The sequence below is a fragment of the Nansenia antarctica genome (genome assembly GCF_963989245.1).
Source record: "Nansenia antarctica genome assembly, chromosome: 1".
NCBI lineage: Eukaryota > Metazoa > Chordata > Actinopteri > Argentiniformes > Microstomatidae > Nansenia > Nansenia antarctica.
Window position 1 is genome coordinate 21433356 of NC_137674.1, and position 21707 is coordinate 21455062.

At 43.4% G+C, this 21707-nt stretch overlaps 1 protein-coding gene across 1 annotated transcript in view; it reads left to right on the forward strand.

Annotated features, from left to right (window-relative positions):
- Positions 1-6645: 6645 nt before the first annotated feature.
- The window catches only part of tet1 (tet methylcytosine dioxygenase 1), a gene marked incomplete at both ends in the record, with an annotated part of 70619 nt that continues 55557 nt past the window's right edge, over positions 6646-21707 (forward strand). Inside the window, one exon of the mRNA XM_080538404.1 lies at positions 6646-7077. Coding sequence (XP_080394530.1) covers positions 6646-7077 — 432 coding nt within the window. The remainder of the gene's footprint in view (positions 7078-21707) is intronic.

Consider the following 21707-nt stretch of genomic DNA (forward strand, 5'->3'; position numbering starts at 1 on the left):
GGGAAGAGCACACCGCTGTACAGCTCCACCAGGGCCAACCTAAAGCGCGGAATCAAAGCGGCCAAGGCAGAGCACAGAGAGAAGATTGAGGAATGCCTCCTGAGCAACGACTCCAGGCGGATGTGGCAGGGGGTTCAGCAGATGACAAACTTCAGAGCCAACAGGCTCACAGCCGCAGAGGACGACCCCCTGCTGGCGGGAAAGCTGAACACCTTCTACGCCCGGTTCGACGAGGGGCGAACGGAGGTAACCGCAACACAAACACCACTCTCTCCAGCTCTCAGCAGCCTCACCCTCACAGAGCATGAAGTGAGACGCGTACTGAAGGCGGTGGACCCCAGGAAAGCCTCGGGGCCGGATGGCGTCCTGGGACGGGTGCTGAGAGACTGCGCCGACCAGCTGGCCGGGGTTTTCACCAACATCTTTAACCAGTCCCTGTCCCAGGCCACCGTCCCACCCTGCCTGAAAACCTCAACTATCATCCCAGTTCCGAAGAAAAGCACGGTGAGCTGCCTAAACGACTACCGCCCGGAGGCACTCACACCAATCATCATGAAGTGCTTCGAGAAACTAGTCCGGGCCCACATACTCACACGCCTCCCGCCCAACCTGGATCCATACCAGTTCGCCTACAGAGCCCACAGGTCCACAGAGGACGCCATCGCGACGACTCTCCACGCCACTCTATCCCACCTGGAGAGGGGAAACAGCTACGCGAGACTGCTCTTCGTGGACTTCAGCTCCGCCTTCAACACCATCCTTCCAGACAGGCTAGTGACCAAACTACTAGACCTGGGTCTATCACACTCTATATGTGCGTGGATCAAGGACTTCCTGACCGACCGCCCCCAGAGGGTGCGGGTGGGCCCCCACACCTCCACAGCCCTCAGCCTCAGCACTGGGTCCCCCCAGGGCTGCGTGCTAAGCCCCATCCTCTACAACCTCTACACCTACGACTTCACCCCCGTCCACCCCAGCAACTCCATCGTAAAGTTTGCAGACGACACCACCGTGGTGGGATGTATCTCGGGGGGGGACGAGGCGGCGTACAGGGATGAGGTAGAGCAACTGAGCAAGCTGTGCAAGGTTAACAACCTGCTGCTGAACAAGTCAAAGACCCAGGAAATCATCGTAGACTTCAGGAGGAAAAAGTCCGAGATCCAGCCCCTGCTCATCGACGGAGAGAGCGTGGAGAGAGTCTCAACCCTCCGATTCCTGGGACATCACATGCGGGATGACCTGACCTGGAAGGACAACACAAAAGGCACCATCAAGAGGGCACAACAGCGGCTATACACCCTGAGATGCCTCAGGAAGGAACACAGCAAGCAGGAGATACTGGTGACCTTTTACCGCGGCGCAGTGGAGAGCATCCTCACCTACGGCATCTGCAACTGGTTCTCCAGCTGCACAACAGCGGAGAGAAATGCGCTACAGAGAGTAGTGAGAACAGCACAGAAGATCACCGGCGCCCCCCTCCCCTCTCTGGAAGAGCTGTACAACACACGCTGTCTCAGGAAGGCCTCCAAGATCTCCAGGAACCCGACCCACCCTGGGCACGTACACTTTACCAGGCTGCCCTCGAAAAGGCGGTTCAGGACCCTGGCCGCTAAGACAAACAGACTGAAGAACAGCTTCTACCACAGGGCCGTCCAGGCCCTGAACACAGCAAAGACCTAAGTTCTGGGCCCTGGACAGTCTGGACGGATTGTATGGCAGCTGCTGGACTGAAAAAAATCAGGTGTAGTGCTGAGGCACAAACATGTACATTTCAAGCCTGCAAACTGTGACACTTTAAATAACGTGAAACAATACTATTGTGCAATATGACAACCCTAGTCGTCTATCTGTACAGTATAGTACAGTGGATTGTGTACATAGCCTTTATTTATGTAAACCAGCTCCTTCCCTTCTTGTGATTTTTTTAAACGTTTTTTTTTTTCCTTTCCTAACACCAGGGGAGCCACCCCTCCTAAATTTCGTTGTTTGGTACCTGTACTGTAGCAATGACAATAAAGTCCATTCATTCATTCATTCATTCATTCATTCATGCTGCATTCAGATACATCATCTAGAGTGAAAATGCTTATTCCCCCTGTATTATTCCCCCTGAATGTATGCAACACAGTCTAGTGGATTACAACTGTATTAGACCTACCTTACAAGAGAAGCCATATGCCTCCAAATATGCAAACTTCTCCTAACCCTGCCATACAATGCAGTGGCCAAATCGCACCAATACAACCTTCTCCACAGCAACCCAGACTGTCAATGGTGGGTCATTGAAACTGTAAGAATGGTTTACCTGACATTGGGGAAATGTACATTTATATCACAATATTCTGTGTTATCTGCACTAAAATATTACTGCCCTGCCGTGTCACTACTGTTAGCCACACTACGCTACACTGACCACCCATAGAATCACCGGTAACGTTTAGGTAAAGTTAATTAGCACTCACCTTCGCTTTGACAATAAATCATTTCTTGTCTTTCACCTCCCAAACGATAGCATTATTGACCCATTCTGATCGAAAGTACAGATAATTGTACTTTTGTACGCTTTCATCTTGGTAGCAGTGTAAGGAGATGAATTATACACACGGTATACTTTTGCCAAATACAAATACAATACATTGCCAAAGTTCAGCTTCTAAAGCTAATTTGTCATTGCTCATTCACATGGGAGTTGGATTGAATCGGTGCTCTATTATTCTACCTAGCATAGAGTCCCGGGATGAGTGCCTCTAAAACTGAATTGTATTTTGAGAAACAGAATTTGAAAACTGAATTGAAATAATGAAAACTGAATTGAAATAATATCTCAAGTTGATTCAATTCAATTCGATTCTGTGAAATACAATTAAATTTGTGCTCATGCAGTGAAATACAATTCAATCTGTCAAATACACTTAAATGTGTGCTCAGATTCAATTCAATGTGTGATATACAATTCAATTTCTGCTGGCACTATAATAGCTCCATAGTGTTACACCTGCGGCAGGACAGATGTGGTAAATGAAGCGCTGTTGATTGATTGATTGATTGAAAACTTTATTAGAAGATTTGCAGAAGTAGGTACATGAAAGTACATATTACATACAAGGTCAACTAACAGGATAAAAACCCAAGAAAGCCACTGGCTTATTTCAATTGGGGTCCTTGATTCTCCGTGGTCCTTGATGCTACAAAGCAAAGGGAAAGACGCAATTGACATTAATAAAAAATGTGACTTAAATTAAGCATTGACTAACCAATCAAAGAAGCTATGGATATTATTATGGATAGTTGGTTACCGGACAGTATGTTTACAAAGTTGTGGAACTAACCAAATTCCATTCCGGGTTTTGTATGTGACCCTTCACTCCAGATAGAAACTGTGGTCGTCTGGTTGAGAGGGAGACGGGGAGGGAGAGAGGGCTGTCCTGAATGGATTGACATAAGAGGGATTAAGCTTTTTAATGGATGTTTTACCGTGCACAGCTACATCTATGCGTTACAGTATCAAAATCCACTTGATAACAATTTGTATTGCTGGTTCGTGTCAATATATCAGCGCTGTAAAGAGGATCTAACAAGCTATTTTTTTGCCGAGGGAAGCCAATGGGATCACCCGTGTCTCTCAGGAGTGGAGTATTATTAGCAATTCAGACAGTACTACCGTCTCTCTGGTATGTAAAGTATTTGAGCTGCCTTTTAAAGTAAACGTGTAGCCTAAATACAACCTATGGCCAAAAAACGTATACACTTTGTAACATTTCCGTATTGCTTTAATATCTCAAGCGATCCAATGCCACGAGTGTCAAATGTTCGACATTTTCGGTCGGACATGGCCATTCGGTCAAGTGGCGAAAATCTCGTTATGAGCGACAATTTGCACTGCAGGCTTTGTTACGTTGTCATTACGCTTCCTTTGGAAGAAACTCGTGAGAATAATAAGCAAGCCAATGTCCTGTCTTTTAAAGCTCACTTCTGAAAGTGCAGCTACTACTGCGTCTGAACTGTCTGTCAAGAGTATTCAGTAGAAAAAAAAATAAAAAAAAATAGCGACCTTTACGGAAGCAACATCATTCAGTCTAAATTGATTACTAATACAATATGATTATTAGGCTGTTTCGGCTCAGTGGTTTGACAATGTGTTTGGTGTTGTGACCGTTTGCATACTAGGCTACTCAAAATATTCCGGCCTGTCGCCATTCCTTCACCTCAGAGCACCACAGAAAACTGTAATAACGCTGTAATGGCCCCAAGTTCATGAACATGGACTACAGTTTGGATACTAGCCTACTGGCAATCTACTTAGAACACTAGCTACTCGAATTATTTGTGTTTGCTCCAGCTACAACGCCCTTTAACAGTACACTTATTCATTAGGCCACAGAAGCACTCTGGCAAAGCTACTGTGCAGCAATATTTTTAGTAATATTTTTGAATAATAAACATATTATACACCTTATGATAGCCTAATTGTTACCTCTAAATACCTCAATGAGAGTATAACTAACTAAATAGAGCAACCTAATAGTAAAACCTAATAGTTACCTATTATTCTATTGGTTATGTTTTGGTTTTGTTGTGAAAATGTTTTTGCTCCCGTGTTTATGTTATTGGTGACCATGATATAATTGGCTTTAATAGAACAAACGGCTTCAAAAACATGATTTTTGACTGTATCCTGACTCTGTTTGAGATCAGCTCCCTATTTGTTTTTTTTACATGTATTTATTTTTGTTTTCTTTATTCTGCCCCTGCAGGTCCATGCATAGTGTTTCAATCATGGTGGGAAAATAGCTCCTTGTGGTGTTGTGACAAGTCATTAAAGTTAAAAAGAAGGAAGAGGAGAAGAAAAGTGATAGTTGGGCTCTGAGAATTGGCTAACCATACACCTGGTTCCCATGCCTGCTGTCCTATCTCCTCCCTCCCACATCCTCAGCCATGCCTCCTACTCCCAAGCCACGGAAGAGACAGCCACCTCCACAGAGAAAGAAATGCAACAAGGTGATCACCACCACTGCAAAGAGACAAACTTGCAACTCCAATAAAGGTAGAGGGAGAACCACTGAGAGCCTCCATAAGACACCAGATCAATTCAGGAGGTCTACTCCAAGGGCCCAGTCCCAGCCATCCAGAAGCCCACGAGGGAGAGGGGCCAGGAGGGCGGCCAGTCAGGGACCAGGGGGGTCCCCCAGTAGGGTTAACCATGCCCCGGGTGTAACAGGATCAGTGACGCTTAGACGCCTGTGTAATTCACCAGCCCAGCATGGTCTGTGTGAAGTCCCCCTGGAGCGTAGGAAGTCCTTACGAGGTACGAGGGTGTCTCAGGTTCCGCCCCAGCCACCAAAGCCTTCCAGAGGAGGGAGGATCGCAAGAGGGAGGGGAGGAAGGGGAGGAAGGGGAGCTGGGGGTCAGAATGGGAGGCCAAAGCAAGAACCTGGGAACCCTAATAGTGGTGACCCTGGTAGAGTTGAACAACAGAAGGAGTTAGTCAGCCATGGTGGTGTGGGAAGTCCTGTTACATTGAGGGCTGAGCTTAGTGACCCTAGTTGTGTTGACCTGCAGGAGCCGGAGGACTGCTGTTATGGTGAGGGCAGCCCTGTCAATCTGAAAACGATGGTTGATGACCCTGTTCACAGGAAGGAAGAATCAGTCCCCTGTATTGTTGACACTGTTAGTGCTGACCAACAGGAGAAGCTAGATGGCAATAGTGGTGAGAGCAACCTCTTTAAGCTAAGGTCTGAGCTTGGTGACCCTGCTAGGGATGATAGGCAGAGGGAGTTGGTCGTTTATGAAGGTGAGAGCAACTCCCTTAACCTGGAACCTGATCAGGCAGGACCTGAGGAAAGAGTCAGCGTTACTCTTAAGGAGGAGATTGGAGAGGAGAGTGTAGAGGAAGAAGGAGAGGGGAGAGTGGAGAAAGAAGAGGAGCGAGCAGAGGGGGAGAGAGTGGATGCAGAGGCAGTAGGGGAGAGAGAGGAGGAGAAAAACTGGGAGGAGAGAGTGGAGGCAAGGAAAGCAGAGGAGAAGGAGGAGAAAGTAGAAGAGCAGAAGAAAACTGATGAAAAGGAGAAAGAGGAGAGAGAAGTTCTCACCAGTCCTCCAGACTCTGACCCTAGCATGCCTCCCCCTGAGCCCCAAGATGATTCTCTTCCAGAGGGAATGTTGATACAATCAGGGTCAGCAGTCAAGGCCTCAACTGTCTGTGTCCTAGCTACCTCAGACCCAACCAATCCCCTGCCCCACTCTATGTCACATGATCCAGATGTTTTGAACCAGGGCGAAAAACGAACACAACCCATTCTCGGGGTAGACCTTTACAACGCAGTGGTGACCTCTGCTTTCCATGAGATGACCCAGAGAACTGTGAAGCCAGTGTTCCCAAATGTCTCGGTTGCCTCCACCAGTGAATTATTCTATCCCTTGTGTTTAAGAGCAGAGGAACCAGCTCGCCCCGAAAGCTCAGAGAGTACTCTCCTTCAGGCCGACAGACAACCTGTCAGACCATTGGAGGAGACAACCAAAGACAACACAGATACTCTAGAGTCACCACCACCACCACCACCACCATCATCATCATCATCATCATCATCATCATCATCATCATCATCATCATCACTCCTTTACACAAACAGTCCTGAACTCACCACTATGTCGAAATCAAACAGCGACATCTACACAACTGCATTCGTACCAGACCTGGGTTCGGTGCCAAAGACCTCCATTTCTTACATGGACGGCAAATACTCCTTCTCCTGCAGCTCAGAGAGCACCCAGTCCTCGTTCTCTTTCGACACTGAGTCGGATCCCGGGTGTGGGGATCCTAGCCCCCTTGGCCTGGGCCCTGGAGCCTTGGAGGGAGCCCCCCGAGCTCTCCCCTTGCCCCTCTGGCAGTCTCAGAGGAAGGACAGGAAGAAGAGGAGCAGGTGTGGCGCCTGCGAGCCCTGCCTGAGGAAAATCAACTGTGGCCAGTGCAGCTGTTGTCTCAACCGCAGGAGAGGCCACCAGATCTGTAAGCTGAGGAAATGTATGGAGCTACGGAAGAGGAGACCCTGGTCTATGTTCTCCTCCTCGTCTGGCCAGGTAAGCCTAAGACACTTCCAAACTTTTTCGCTTTACACTGAGACTCTCGATTCACTAATCACTATGCACTTATGTAATATGCACTTAGAGAACTATGTACAGTTCAGCTAGCCTATTTCTTTGTTTCTTTCAAAGAAGGCCTAGTCCTATGTGAGCTCCCTAGTATAGGCTTTTGTTTGTGCATATAAGGCAATATGCTCTTGACTTCTCATTAAAGAGGACAGTTGACGTTAAAGCCACTGAAAGTCTAGTGTCGTGTTTGTCCCTGCCTCTATTTGTGCCTGGTGGCTGTGCTGTGGACAGAGTCAGGATATGGAGGAGGGTGGGGCTATACTGTGCTGTGTGACAGTTTCAACTGATGGTTTCACTTTCGAACAGGCAACCGACACTGTAGATTTTAACCTCATGTGAGTTGTATCTGATGAATACTAGGGAATGTTTACTGCATAGAGAGGCAAATACGAGACTTTGTGGAGTGTGTAGACTGTTTGAATGTGCCTGTAAGTGTGTAGAATGTGTGTGAGGATGCCCTCTGTCATCAGCACTGTCACATGAGCTGGGGCAGCTCAGCACGTGTTTGCAATGTGTGTCTGCGTGTGTGTGTGTGTGTGTGTGTGTGTGTGTGTGTGTGTGTGAGAGAGAGACTTCTTCCACCTGAGGTTGGAGAAGAAGAAAAAAGAAAAGAAAAGATCACTAGCGATCACTTGATCCCTAAAAAAAATGCACTGCTGCTATGGCGTCTGGTTCCAACCCGACAGTGAAGGAGAGCCTTCAGGTTTGGACAAGGTTATTTGCAAGATTGCATGAAAAAGATATGGGAGCCAGAGATGGGAACTAATCCGGCATTCGCACCTCAAACTAAACACACATTAACAGTTGCACAGATGCCTGTAATTCAATTCAATTCAACTTTATTCGCCATGTGCAGTGCACTAGGAACATGACTTGGTATTCTCCATGCTGAACAAGTGCTGTGCTGTCAGTATAATGTTGTTAACCGTCAACTTTGTCACAGCCAACTAGAAACTATAGTCAAAATGCCTACAGACTACCTTTTTTTCCAGATAATCACATGGCAGCTGATTATTGATGCACTTATGGATTGGAAATTAAATGAGAATAAACTCTTGTCCAAAAAGAGTGCTCAAAAAGAAGCAAGCGGAATCAGGACTCCCAGAGCATGTCCCGTAATGGTAACTAAATATTTTTTATAGACAAATGATAGCCTATAGGCTATATGACACGAGACATATTATTATTCATAATTATTATTACGAATGCAGTATGTGATGCTTCTTATTAAGCTATCATATTAGGCTATCCAACTGATCAGGATGTAAAGTTTAAATGATTGTTTAGGCTAAATGTCATACTGCAGTCTCCACATAAATAATTCAGTTTCTCAATGTAGATTAAATATATGGAGCAAAGATGGCTCCTGCCAACCCACCGCAACATAATTTTAATAATTGATCGTTAATAATGCATACCCTAGTAAATTTAAGGACAGTATAAAGGTATGAAACAATGTATACCGACCAACCCTACGATTTACTATGTAGCAATCTAGAGTACCTTATCACCGTGTTGCCAGCCAGCCAGCCAGTGTATTATCTTCTACAGTTCTCCCAGTCCTCCCCTACTACAGAGTACTACAGAACTCTTGGCAGCAGATCGGCCCAGCCGAGATAACAAGCGTGTCAGCAAACACGCGCCGATCAACTGAATGTGAGCTCAGGGAGGGAGGGCCGATATAGCCCATACTACCTTACCGCCTGTGTTTGCCTTGGCACTGCTGGTGCAGAATGCAAACAGCGCAGCAGCAGATAGATGTGTGTGTGCGTGTGTGTGCGTGTGTGCGCGCGCGCGTGTGTGTGTGTGTGTGTGTGTGTGTGTGTGTTTGTGTGCATCTGTGGATTATTATTTTTTTGCATTTACCTGTATATGAAGTGTGTTTCAGTTGTAAGCTCTAATTAAACTGATTTGTCAGTAGGCTTATATCAATTTGCTAAAATAATTCTTAATAAATGATTACACATGAAACACATAATTAACTGAAAGTCTACAGATGGAACCAAGACAGTGTTCTTCCAAGGCATATTTTGAGAACCACTGATTTAAAGCAATATTTTTGTACTGTTTCGCCAAATGCTTCAAACCATAGAACACAGATTAGGCTTTGATTATGATACAACATGATACTTCTGCAAATCACTAATGCATTTGGCCAAGATGGCTCACTCTACAATTGTACCTTGTAACCCCAAGCTCTGGTAAATTAATGCATTATTACGTTGTCAGATATTTTAACTCTAATTTTAATTCTGTCATCTTGAATTTAAAGACACTAAACACGTCCTTCATTGTTTTCCCCAGCTTTTCATACAAACCCGGCCATACTGAATTTCTGTAAGATATAAAAACTGATCTTTAATGTCAAGAATATCTTAATATCTCCATTCTCATCTGTAGATTGTAGACTGTTCTAGCAGACAAAACTGTCAGATTCTGCTGTGTTCTCCCCCCTACCCCCCCTCAGACACAGCAAATGACAGCTGGCTGTGATAGTCTCAGTAACCGTAGTTACTGCATTGTCTGGCCTTGACCTTTGACCTTTCGGGATGACCAGGCCACGTCAGTCCAACTGACAGAGTATTCTAAGGGTTCTAATGAGGATTATCTGAGATAACCAGACACTCTTGTCTGTACACACAGGTATTAGGCCTTTAAACATGTTACTAGGCTACTCCATAACCAAATCTTGGTGATCGGTGCTGTAAATGCAATACATTGGTATCAATTTAGGATTTGTTTACTATCATTTGGTAGCTTAATACTGACATTAGATAATAACTTAGATGATAAGCAAGCTTTCCAGATTTATTGCAAATGAATTACAACATATGATACAGGTTGTAAAACATTTGCAACAAATCTAACTGCAAACTTAAACGTCTACTTAAGAGTTAAACGTAATGATCTTCTTAAGAGTTGAACTTCAATTAGTAAGCAATTTGACTCCTTCATCAGTATTAATTTATAACCATTTTAATTATGTTGGTGGACTCACGTTGATATAAGAGACATGCCTAAACTGAGGCCTGAGCAAAGTGATGCGGAACTTAATTTGCAGGAGCTAACTGCAGTCCGGGCACCAGGGCTCTGTACTGTGTGCCTGGTTGCTTGATCATGGACAATATTTGTCGCATAAGGAATGTTTTAGACCGGGCTAAGTTCACGGATTAGGATCTTGGGTCTGGGAATCCCATTGGGAATGGGATCTTTAACGGGTTCAGTGTGCTGTCTACTGGGGATTCTATTATGTTGCTGTCTACTGGGGATTCTATTATGTTGCTGTCTACTGGGGATTCTATTATGTTGGGGTTGAGCCGACCAGTCCCAGAAGAGGAATCAGGCATGGTTGCTCTCTTTATGCTATAGAGCTGTTACTGAGCACTCTATCTGGTCTGTTACTGAGCACTCTAGGACACGGGACAACACAGGAACTGGCCATTCTGTATGCTAGTACAAGAGGGGGGTAAAGGCCTGGTGGATAATCAGAACAGAGTCACTGCCTACAGGCAGCCCAAATACTTTTTCATCATGACCTCAGCTGGAGGGATGTTTCATAGGTGTTAAGACTGGGGCCCTGGGATATGACAGGCAGCTGTTCTACTCTACAACCCAAGAGTTGTGCTGCATCTCTGATCAAGAATGGACGTATCCTTCTGATATTGTAGAAGAAGAATCTGCAGGAGGGTGCTGTCGCTGTGATATTCGCCACACAGGATAAGTGTTGTCAAGGATCACCCCAAGGTTCTTGGCTGTCTGGGAGGAGGTCACAGTAGAGTTCTCTGTTGGGCTGACATACAAGCCGAAATGTCTGCAAGACACGCGGAGACACGTGTTATAATTTGGTGCTTTGTTCACTGTGCAAAGCCCAAAGAGCATACCACAGCAGTACAACTGCCATGCACAAACACTTGAAAAAGGAAACATCCGGAGCCATGGGGGAAGTGATGGCACAGCACTGTAAGAGAAGTGACACATGTTGAGTCACTAAGTTTAGTTTTAAGTTAAGTGTTAAATGTTAATAACAGCAAAATTTCTCTAACACATTGAAAGGGCTGCATTCAATGACAGTGTATGCTTGCGTGACTCATGCTGTTGTCCTACAAAAGGATTGCATTCCCCAATGTATTCCTGCAATCTAGCTACCTGTCGTAGCTACTGTAGGTCGGGACATCTCATACTCTGTATAGCCTAGTAAACATTAAACAAAAGCCTAAAAATTATAATCTTAAGAACTATGCTATAATTAAAATATAATATATCTTGTAATATATGTGCAACAGGAAGTATACCAAATATCAGTGGCGGCTGGCCAATAGAGGGCGGTAGGGCGCCGCCCCCACCTTCCAACGCAGCCCCACTTCGTAAAATATTTTTAAAAATAAATGTTATAGTCAGGTTTGTTATATAATTTCGTGGGAATTTTTTGGGGATTTGCTAATCTATACATTTTTGGAAAGGGCATTGTATGAGGAATCAGAAAATATATGTTTCCATTTGCACAGATGTCTGAAAGGCGGCCATCTTGGCATTTAAGAAATGGCCGCCATAATACACACGTTTTGTAATATCTTGGCTTCTAAATAAGCTAGAACATTTTAACTGCTAAACCTACATTTTCAGGGTCAAGGAATCCAATGGTTGTAGTTACAAAGCTATTTTTGTATTCTTTTTTTTTTATATCATCACATAAAAATGTGTAACTTATACTTTAAGAAATTGTCGTTTTTCTATTACTTCCATACGTGAGTCCACAGACCACAGTATGATCACGACAACCTCCTGCATTAGATAGTCTCGATGTTATGATTTAAACTTTTGTTGGCTTTTTGGGGGGATTTGTTAATCTATACATTTTTGGATGTTATGGCAACAGCCAGCAACCAGTAAGGCAATACAGAGGCAGGTAAATCTTTAGCCTAATGGCATATTTAATGATCTTCTTTCGGCGTATGGGTAGTTGTTTTCCTCTCCACTCCACCATGCTCGGGGCCGAGGGGCTACCCTTTTACCACCCCGAGACCTGGTTGAGGGGCTCACCCGGGCTATATTTCTGGACACCCCTCCAGAAGCCACGTCATCGTCTCGTCATCTAGTACCGACAGAACATGCATCCCGTTGGGTGGGTGGTACACCGGGCAATCCAGGATAACATGGTCTGCGGTTTGGTCCTCTGCGCCACACTCGCACGACGCATTTGGGGCCAAGCCCCATCTGTGCATTGATGAGCGGAAACGCCCGATGCCGGTCCGGAGACGATTGAGCCTCACCCAGGATAGCCTTGGCAAGTCCATCCCGAGGGGCTCAGGGCCGGCGACTGGGATATGGTCGCGGAGTTTGGAGGTGTTTGCCTCCCACTCCGCGCGCCACATATAATCCGCCCATCCTGCCGCACTGATGTTAAGATCTCTGCATTGCTGCCTGAGATCCTGTGCGGCAGGCACAAATGGGTGTCTCGACTTGAGACGCCGGGAGGGCTCCGCTGTTATAGTGAGCCTATCGTGGAGCAGATGGTTATTAAGCTCCACGGCCCGACAGGCGAGACGTGCTGTGGCTCCCATGCCACTAGTGTCTGCATGTCCTGGCTCAGAATCCCCTCCACAGACTGCCAATTTCCAGCAGAGTACACCACTGCGAGGTCGTCTGCGTAGGCGTACTTCCGCGAGAGTGTGTTGGGCAGGTCATAGGTGTAGATATTATAGAGGAGGGGGGCCAGGACCGATCCCTGAGGGACGCCGTTCTTTTTTTTTTTTTTTTTTAATTTGTTTTTCAGATTTTATCCCTTTTTCACCCAATTTGGTAGCCAATTTAACCCAACTTAGCATCCAATTATCCCCTGCCTATTGCATTGGATCCGCCGCCCGACCCCGTGGCCGGCAGTCCCAGAGGAGGGCGCCAGGCAGACTAGGCTGACTGGCTCCTCGAGCCCAGTACCGTTATTCCGGCACCCCAGGGGGCGGTGTTGCGCGACGGATCCTAGTCCAGAAATACTCCTATACCCCCCCTCGGAAGCGGCCGGCCAATATGCCGCTTCCCGTGTGCCTCGGCCATTATCTGGATCTGGCGAGCCGGGATACGAACCCCGGCCCCGGTGGGCAGCATGCACTAGCGGCCAGTGCGTGGACCGCTACACCACCGCGGGGCGAGGGACGCCGTTCTTAAGGCGTCGAAGCCTGCTTAGCTGTCCGCGACCGGTGGTGAGGGTAAAGCTGCGGTTACGGATGAGCTCCATGATCATTCTGACCATGTGCCTGTCCGGCAGCAGGCGGAGCAGCTTGCAGGAGAGGCCGCGATGCCATACGGTATCGTAGGCAGCCGTCAGGTCTATAAAGACGGCCCCGGCCTTCTTTTTTGCCGAAAAGCACTTGGTTCAATGTCATAGAGCAAGTAATTTGATTGTACTAGAGGCATTCCAGTCAGTATAGTAGTATTTATATAGTATATAGTAGTTTTTTACCAGTCGTTATGTCGAACGTTACGGTTTCTCAGTTACCTACAATGATGATGGACAAAGACAGGTGGATCAGACCAACGCTCTATGCCGGCATTGTTCAACTACGATCAGTTATGCGTTTCATTTGCGCATGAAAATACAACAAATGTCAGTACAAGCTGGCAAGTCCTAATGTGAAGTTGAAAGCTGCTTATGTGAATACAAGTACAGTACAGTTCAGCTACAGTACATTTTCTAAATGCTGCACTTTAATGGATATTTATTTTATTATATTTCTTATTTATTTGAGAGAATATTTATTTTTTATTTACTTTTCAGTAAATTGTGCTTTTTTATTAGTAGGTTGCAGCTGGTTGCAGCAGTATTGACTTGATTGTATTTAGTTAAGAAAGACCCACTGTTTAATAATAATATATATATACCGTGACTTAAAAACCGAGGTATGTACCGAACCAAAATTGTTGTGAACCTTTATATATATAGACACACACATATATATTATTTATTTTTTAACCTGGTAATTGATGTCCATTATGGTATATTTGGTATTTCCTGTTGTACATGCTAAGTAAATAAATAATCATAATGATTACCTAGTAGATGGAATATATTTTTAATAACTGTAAGGGACTAGAAATGATGAAAGCTATGCAAATACAGCTAAAATTCGAGTTTGTTTATAGCTGATCTATCTGTAGGCCTGCACATTAAAAAAAACAAAAAAACAATAGCCATGTGCACAGTTTTATCAAAATCCCTCCTACATACATCCTCCAGTAATCTGTAATCGGTGTAATAATTGTGTAGTGTAGTAATCGAATAATAATTAGATTAACAAAATACAGCATTACAGTATTGACGGTGGCTTGATGGCTTTTTAGAATTTGAATTCTCTCTCTCTCTCTCTCCTGCCGCAGTGTCTCCTGTCACAGTGTTGTAGGATAAGGTATGACAAGATATCCTGAACAAATAAGGTTGACCTCCTCATGACCTCCGCATTCTCTCTGTAGCCAACTCAGTTTGATTAAACAGAGAGAATCGTGATTTACTGTCTCTCTCAAAGTTATGTTTAGCCCTACTCTCACTCGGAGAGACCTTGCCCTGATGATTTGACCAGACCAGTGGTGATAAGCCTCACAGGCAGCGTCCTGGTGTTAAGACAATAGATGTTTCCATGTGTGAGGCAGCATAAAGATGATTAAGCAATTAGAACATAGATAGACCCTACAATGTGTAAATACAAATTGTCCTTCTCTTGCTGTGTTGAGTACATCAACTGCATTTGTGAACAAGTAGAACATAGTGAATGTAGCACTTCACAAGAGCATACAGTAAGTTTGTTCCCCAGCCAACCCACCTGTTCCTGTAGTAGGCCTTTCAGGTCCTATCGTTAGTAGAATAGCTGTAACTGTAGCTGCAGGTCTGTAGTTAGTAGAATAGCTGTAACTGTAGAGCAGGTGTCTAGTTAGTAGAATAGCTGTAACTGTAGAGCAGGTGTCTAGTTAGTAGAATAGCTGTAACTGTAGAGCAGGTGTCTAGTTAGTAGAATAGCTGTAACTGTAGAGCAGGTGTCTAGTTAGTAGAATAGCTGTAACTGTAGCTGCAGGTCTCTAGTTAGTAGAATAGCTGTAACTGTAGAGCAGGTCTCTAGTTAGTAGAATAGCTGTAACTGTAGAGCAGGTGTCTAGTTAGTAGAATAGCTGTAACTGTAGCTGCAGGTCTCTAGTTAGTAGAATAGCTGTAACTGTAGCTGCAGGTCTCTAGTTAGTAGAATAGCTGTAAGTGTAGAGCAGGTCTCTAGTTAGTAGAATAGCTGTAAGTGTAGAGCAGGTCTCTAGTTAGTAGAATAGCTGTAACTGTAGAGCAGGTGTCTAGTTAGTAGAATAGCTGTAACTGTAGAGCAGGTCTCTAGTTAGTAGAATAGCTGTAACTGTAGAGCAGGTCTCTAGTTAGTAGAATAGCTGTAACTGTAGAGCAGGTCTCTAGTTAGTAGAATAGCTGTAACTGTAGAGCAGGTCTCTAGTTAGTAGAATAGCTGTAACTAGCTGCAGGTCTCTAGTTAGTAGAATAGCTGTAACTGTAGAGCAGGTCTCTAGTTAGTAGAATTATTGTAACTGTAGAGCAGGTCTCTAGTTAGTAGAATAACTGTAACTGTAGAGCAGGTGTCTAGTTAGTAGAATAGCTGTAACTGTAGAGCAGGTCTCTAGTTAGTAGAATAGCTGTAAGTGTAGAGCAGGTCTCTAGTTAGTAGAATAGCTGTAACTGTAGAGCAGGTCTCTAGTTAGTAGAATAGCTGTAACTGTAGAGCAGGTCTCTAGTTAGTAGAATAGCTGTAACTGTAGAGCAGGTCTCTAGTTAGTAGAATAGCTGTAACTGTAGCTGCAGGTCTGTAGTTAGTAGAATAGCTGTAACTGTAGAGCAGGTCTCTAGTTAGTAGAATAGCTGTAACTGTAGCTGCAGGTTTCTAGTTAGTAGAATAGCTGTAACTGTAGAGCAGGTCTTTAGTTAGTAGAATAGCTGTAACTGTAGAGCAGGTCTCTAGTTAGTAGAATAGCTGTAACTGTAGCTGCAGGTCTCTAGTTAGTAGAATAGCTGTAAGTGTAGAGCAGGTCTCTAGTTAGTAGAATAGCTGTAACTGTAGAGCAGGTGTCTAGTTAGTAGAATAGCTGTAACTGTAGAGCAGGTGTCTAGTTAGTAGAATAGCTGTAAGTGTAGAGCAGGTCTCTAGTTAGTAGAATAGCTGTAACTGTAGAGCAGGTGTCTAGTTAGTAGAATAGCTGTAAGTGTAGAGCAGGTCTCTAGTTAGTAGAATAGCTGTAACTGTAGAGCAGGTGTCTAGTTAGTAGAATAGCTGTAAGTGTAGAGCAGGTCTCTAGTTAGTAGAATAGCTGTAACTGTAGAGCAGGTGTCTAGTTAGTAGAATAGCTGTAACTGTAGAGCAGGTCTCTAGTTAGTAGAATAGCTGTAACTGTAGAGCAGGTCTCTAGTTAGTAGAATAGCTGTAACTAGCTGCAGGTCTCTAGTTAGTAGAATAGCTGTAACTGTAGAGCAGGTCTCTAGTTAGTAGAATTATTGTAACTGTAGAGCAGGTCTCTAGTTAGTAGAATAACTGTAACTGTAGAGCAGGTGTCTAGTTAGTAGAATAGCTGTAACTGTAGAGCAGGTCTCTAGTTAGTAGAATAGCTGTAAGTGTAGAGCAGGTCTCTAGTTAGTAGAATAGCTGTAACTGTAGAGCAGGTCTCTAGTTAGTAGAATAGCTGTAACTGTAGAGCAGGTCTCTAGTTAGTAGAATAGCTGTAACTGTAGCTGCAGGTTTCTAGTTAGTAGAATAGCTGTAACTGTAGAGCAGGTCTTTAGTTAGTAGAATAGCTGTAACTGTAGAGCAGGTCTTTAGTTAGTAGAATAGCTGTAACTGTAGAGCAGGTCTCTAGTTAGTAGAATAGCTGTAACTGTAGAGCAGGTCTCTAGTTAGTAGAATAGCTGTAACTGTAGAGCAGGTCTCTAGTTAGTAGAATAGCTGTAACTGTAGAGCAGGTCTCTAGTTAGTAGAATAGCTGTAACTGTAGAGCAGGTCCTCTAGTTAGTAGAATAGCTGTAACTGTAGAGCAGGTCTCTAGTTAGTAGAATAGCTGTAACTGTAGAGCAGGTCTCTAGTTAGTAGAATAGCTGTAACTGTAGAGCAGGTCTCTAGTTAGTAGAATAGCTGTAACTGTAGAGCAGGTCTCTAGTTAGTAGAATAGCTGTAACTGTAGCTGCAGGTTTTGGGAGTGACCCAGAAAAGGGCCTTGAGGGGCGCAGGAAAATGTATTTTTTATTTGATTTGGGCCTCGGGAATTGGCTAATAGCTTCTATCCCCTTTGTTTGTGCCAGGTTAGAGGTTTACATTCAGCCAGAGAGCTGCTCCATTCACACTAATGTAAACACACATGCTGCTGCGGGGCTTTGCATTGGTTTAGCCTCCGCATTAGAACACCTGTCCTTGACCTTTTGAAATTACCGTTCTGGAGTCTCAGAAACTTGGTGGGGTAGTGGTGGTCTAGTGGATAGTGAGTTGGACTTGTGATCGGAAGGTTGTGAGTTCAAATCCCGCCTGAAGCCACACCACTACTAGTGTGCCCTTGGGTAAGGCACTTAGCCCTCAGTTACTCCAGAGGGAATGTCCCTGTAATTCGTAATTGTAAGTCGCTTTGGATAAAAGCGTCTGCTAAATGGCAAAATTATAATTAATTAAAATTATTGGTGCTTTCTGGTGAACCAGCCCGCGTTCATACCAGTTTAAGCGGAACCATCAACGTTGAGTGACGAAGGGGCGGGATAAACAAACATTTCACAACTAGATGGCAGCTACTTCACTGAAAATGAGGATAATATCTTCCACTACAGTAAACACCTTTTTGAAAAAAGATGAAGATAGAGGGAATGATGAAACTTTTTATCAAAAAATGTATCACTAATGATTAGATTTAGATTAGATTACATGTTGTCTCCTTCCTTCTTTCTGGTCTTCACAGAATATGACACACCCAGTGACGATGTCACGGTTCTAGTTTTTGGTTCCCGCTGAGAACCACTATTTTCTGGTTCCCGCTACGAACCAACTTTTCAGGTTCCGAACCAATTTATTTTCGGTCTGAATGCGCCGGCCGATTCAAAATTAGGTCTGGGAACCAGAACCAGCACGGAGCCTTGCTGGTGTGAAAGGCCTGACACCACACAATTTTAGCTCCTGGCTCTGCAAAGTGTCATGCCCTTTACAATATTGCCATGGCAGAATGATGTGGTTATTTAAAAATGCCTTGGTCCTCATTATGTGACTAATGAACTGTAATTCAAATCACACTCACTCCTTATTAAGGGAGATGAACAGTGTGTGTAGTGTTGAGAAGACACAGACAGCTGTGAATAGCATCAGGTGATCCCAGGTGTTTTCATCTATCTTCATTTGCATGAATAATTGCAAAGAAGAACACATGACAGGTTTTAGTGCTATTCATCTCTGACTGCAATAATCTAGTATAGGCTGAGGGCCTGAACTACACACTATGAAATATGAGTCTGGAGCACTGAAAAGCCTTCCATGACTGTAGCACGGGCCCACCTGAAGCAAATAGTTTTCTTTTTGCAATGATCTGGAAGTCATTTGGAATTAACTCAACCCTCTTAGCTTTTAAGCTTAAGTTGGACACCCCCAAAGTTCCCTCCTCCTGTGCCTTCTGTCCACTTTGCATCAGTGAGTGAGGGCTGGGCTGTGCTGCGAGCTGCTCTATAGGCTCTTAGTCTGGGGATAAGCTTTGAAGCTGTGCCGCTTGGTTTCTTTTGGTGAATAGAAATTCTCACTTTGCCCCTAAACAGCACACCACTCTGATTCAACTAGGCTAGACAATATCCATCTGGAGCAACAAGGGGTATAAGGCTTCATGCATCAAACAAAGTCACAGGCAACGTATATTATATGATGTATGATGTACCTTTGCAACCTATTTAATAAGTCATTTTGTTTTCATTAACATTGATTTAATAGCTTTTCTGACATTGGTCTGTTATTCAATAACTTGTTATTATTCCATTATCGATTCTGCTTATCGATTCGATTATTTATCGATTCCCTTATCGATAAAATATTCTGTGTGGGAAAAAAGTAGGCCTACACAGGTGTTCAGCATCAAAGCAGCTGTTTTATTATATTGAGTTATATTGAGTCTCTGAACACAGTATATAATAGGAACATGACATTTTAACATACAGTACATACAGTACATTTAAAAATTAAATAATGGAAAATATATTAAATGGTCTATAGTTATAGCTCGGCTCTATATTTCATCAACCTACAGGTGTTGCTTGGTCAATGATGTGACATGTACATTTTGTGTCTGAATGTAATCTTTTCTAAAATTAACAATTAATATATATATACATTATGTTAACTAACACTATTTGCTCTCCTTTATTGAATACACAAAACGTTTATGGTGATTTGTTACAAATTCAGGCAGTTTCAGCCCTTTAAAGGGTTGAAAAGTCATTCGGTACAACCGTCCGAACACAAATGCAACCACCTAATGTGCCATTAAAATATCTAAAATGATATTACAACTATTATATTAAACATTCTGGCATGATTTTACAAGGGTTTATAACAATATACTGCAAAATGGTTACAGATTTTTATGTATAAATGTTTGCTTTCCTCAAATCACTTTTGTCCCGAAAAATGTATTTCACTGATATCATTTGGAGCAACCAATTTCAAGGCACCATTTTGGATCGAATCAAGTGATAATCATCATGTGACAGGATATGACATCATTAAGACCCCTGCAGCAGACCGACCCTCTGAGTGAGAAGAAAAGTAGCCAGCTCTCTCTTAAATGTTTGATAAATGCACTTTTCCTCTCCCTGTTATGAATGTCCTTAAGTATTACATCATTCGCTGTGTAATAATTTTAATTTTTAATAATTTTGCCATTTAGCAGACGCTTTTTTATCCAAAGCGACTTACAATTACGAATTACAGGGACATTCCCCCTGGAGTAACTGAGGGCTAAGTGCCTTACCCAAGGGCACACTAGTAGTGGTGTGGCTTCAGGCGGGATTTGAACTCACAACCTTCTGATCACAAGTCCAACTCACTATCCACTAGACCACCACTACCCCTCATTCGCTGTGTATCACATCAACCGCTAAAACACACTGAAAATGTTGAAATATTTTAGAAAGATATATTTAATATGAATTCTTATATTGCTAAGTTCAAGCTCAAGGTCCAAGTTCTCACATAGGGAGCTAAACATGTGCCTGTTTTAACTGTTTACTTGAAAATCATTCGGTACAACCAGAAATCTGTTGAAAAAATAATAATCGGTTGTACCGAATGATGACAATCTATGTTAGTCCTATTTACACATCTTTGGGTGCAAAATACAGCCCGTTCCAAATTATTATGCAAATGACAATCAGTATAATTTTCAAGTCATCAACCGTTAGAGTATAATTCAAATTTTATTGAACAAACCTCCCAATGATAACAGTATTTTTTTTTTAAATAAAAAACTCAAAATCCACTGTTCCAAATTATTATGCACAACAGAGTTTCAAAACATTTTATAGGTTGTAAAGAACTAAAAATGGTAATTTGATGAATTTAGGGTTATCAAAAGCTATTTCAAACAAAAACATCTTAACAGGTCAAGTTACATGTTAACATAGGACCCCTTCTTTGATATCACCTTCACAATTCTTGCATCCATTGAACTTGTGAGTTTTTGGACAGTTTCTGCTTGAATTTCTTTGCAGGATGCCAGAATAGCCTCCCAGAGCTGCTGTTTTGATGTGAACTGCCTCCCACCCTCATATATATTTTGCTTGAGGATGCTCCAAAGGTTCTCAATAGGGTTGAGGTCAAGGGAAGATGGGGGCCACACCATGAGTTTCTCTCCTTTTATGCCTATAGCAGCCAATGACACAGAGGTATTCTTTGCAGCATGACAGTGGGCTCAGAAATACATGAAGACTAATTTCCAAACAGTCTTGTTTACTGATGAGTGCCGTGCAACCCTGGATGGTCCAGATGGATGGAGTAGTGGATGGTTGGTGGATGGCCACCATGTCCCAACAAGGCTGCGACGTCAGCAAGGAGGTGGCGGAGTCATGTTTTGGGCCGGAATCATGGGGAGAGAGCTGGTAGGCCCTTTTAAGGTCCCTGAAGGTGTGAAAATGACCTCGGCAAAGTATGTAGAGTTTCTGACTGACCACCTTTCTTCCGTGGTACAAAAAGTGTCGTGGGCTACAGCTGGTACAGCTGTCATGTCTAAAGTGCATTTTTACTTTCATTTCTTCCTCTCCTATACCAGTCGTCAAGCCTAAGAGGCACTTTTACATTAAGTGTTTATTTATTTTTTACATTAAAATAATTTTTAAAATAACTTTTACATTAAGTGTTTTTTTTTTTTTTTACATTAAGTGTAATTTGTTTATATTATACAATATACCAGTCATATTCTGGAATGTGTGACTGAATGTTAAAGTTCCATAAGTATAAGCAAAATAAAGTAAAGTAACAGTTTGTAAATAAATAGTAGCATTTTGTTTCTCCTTAAGGGCT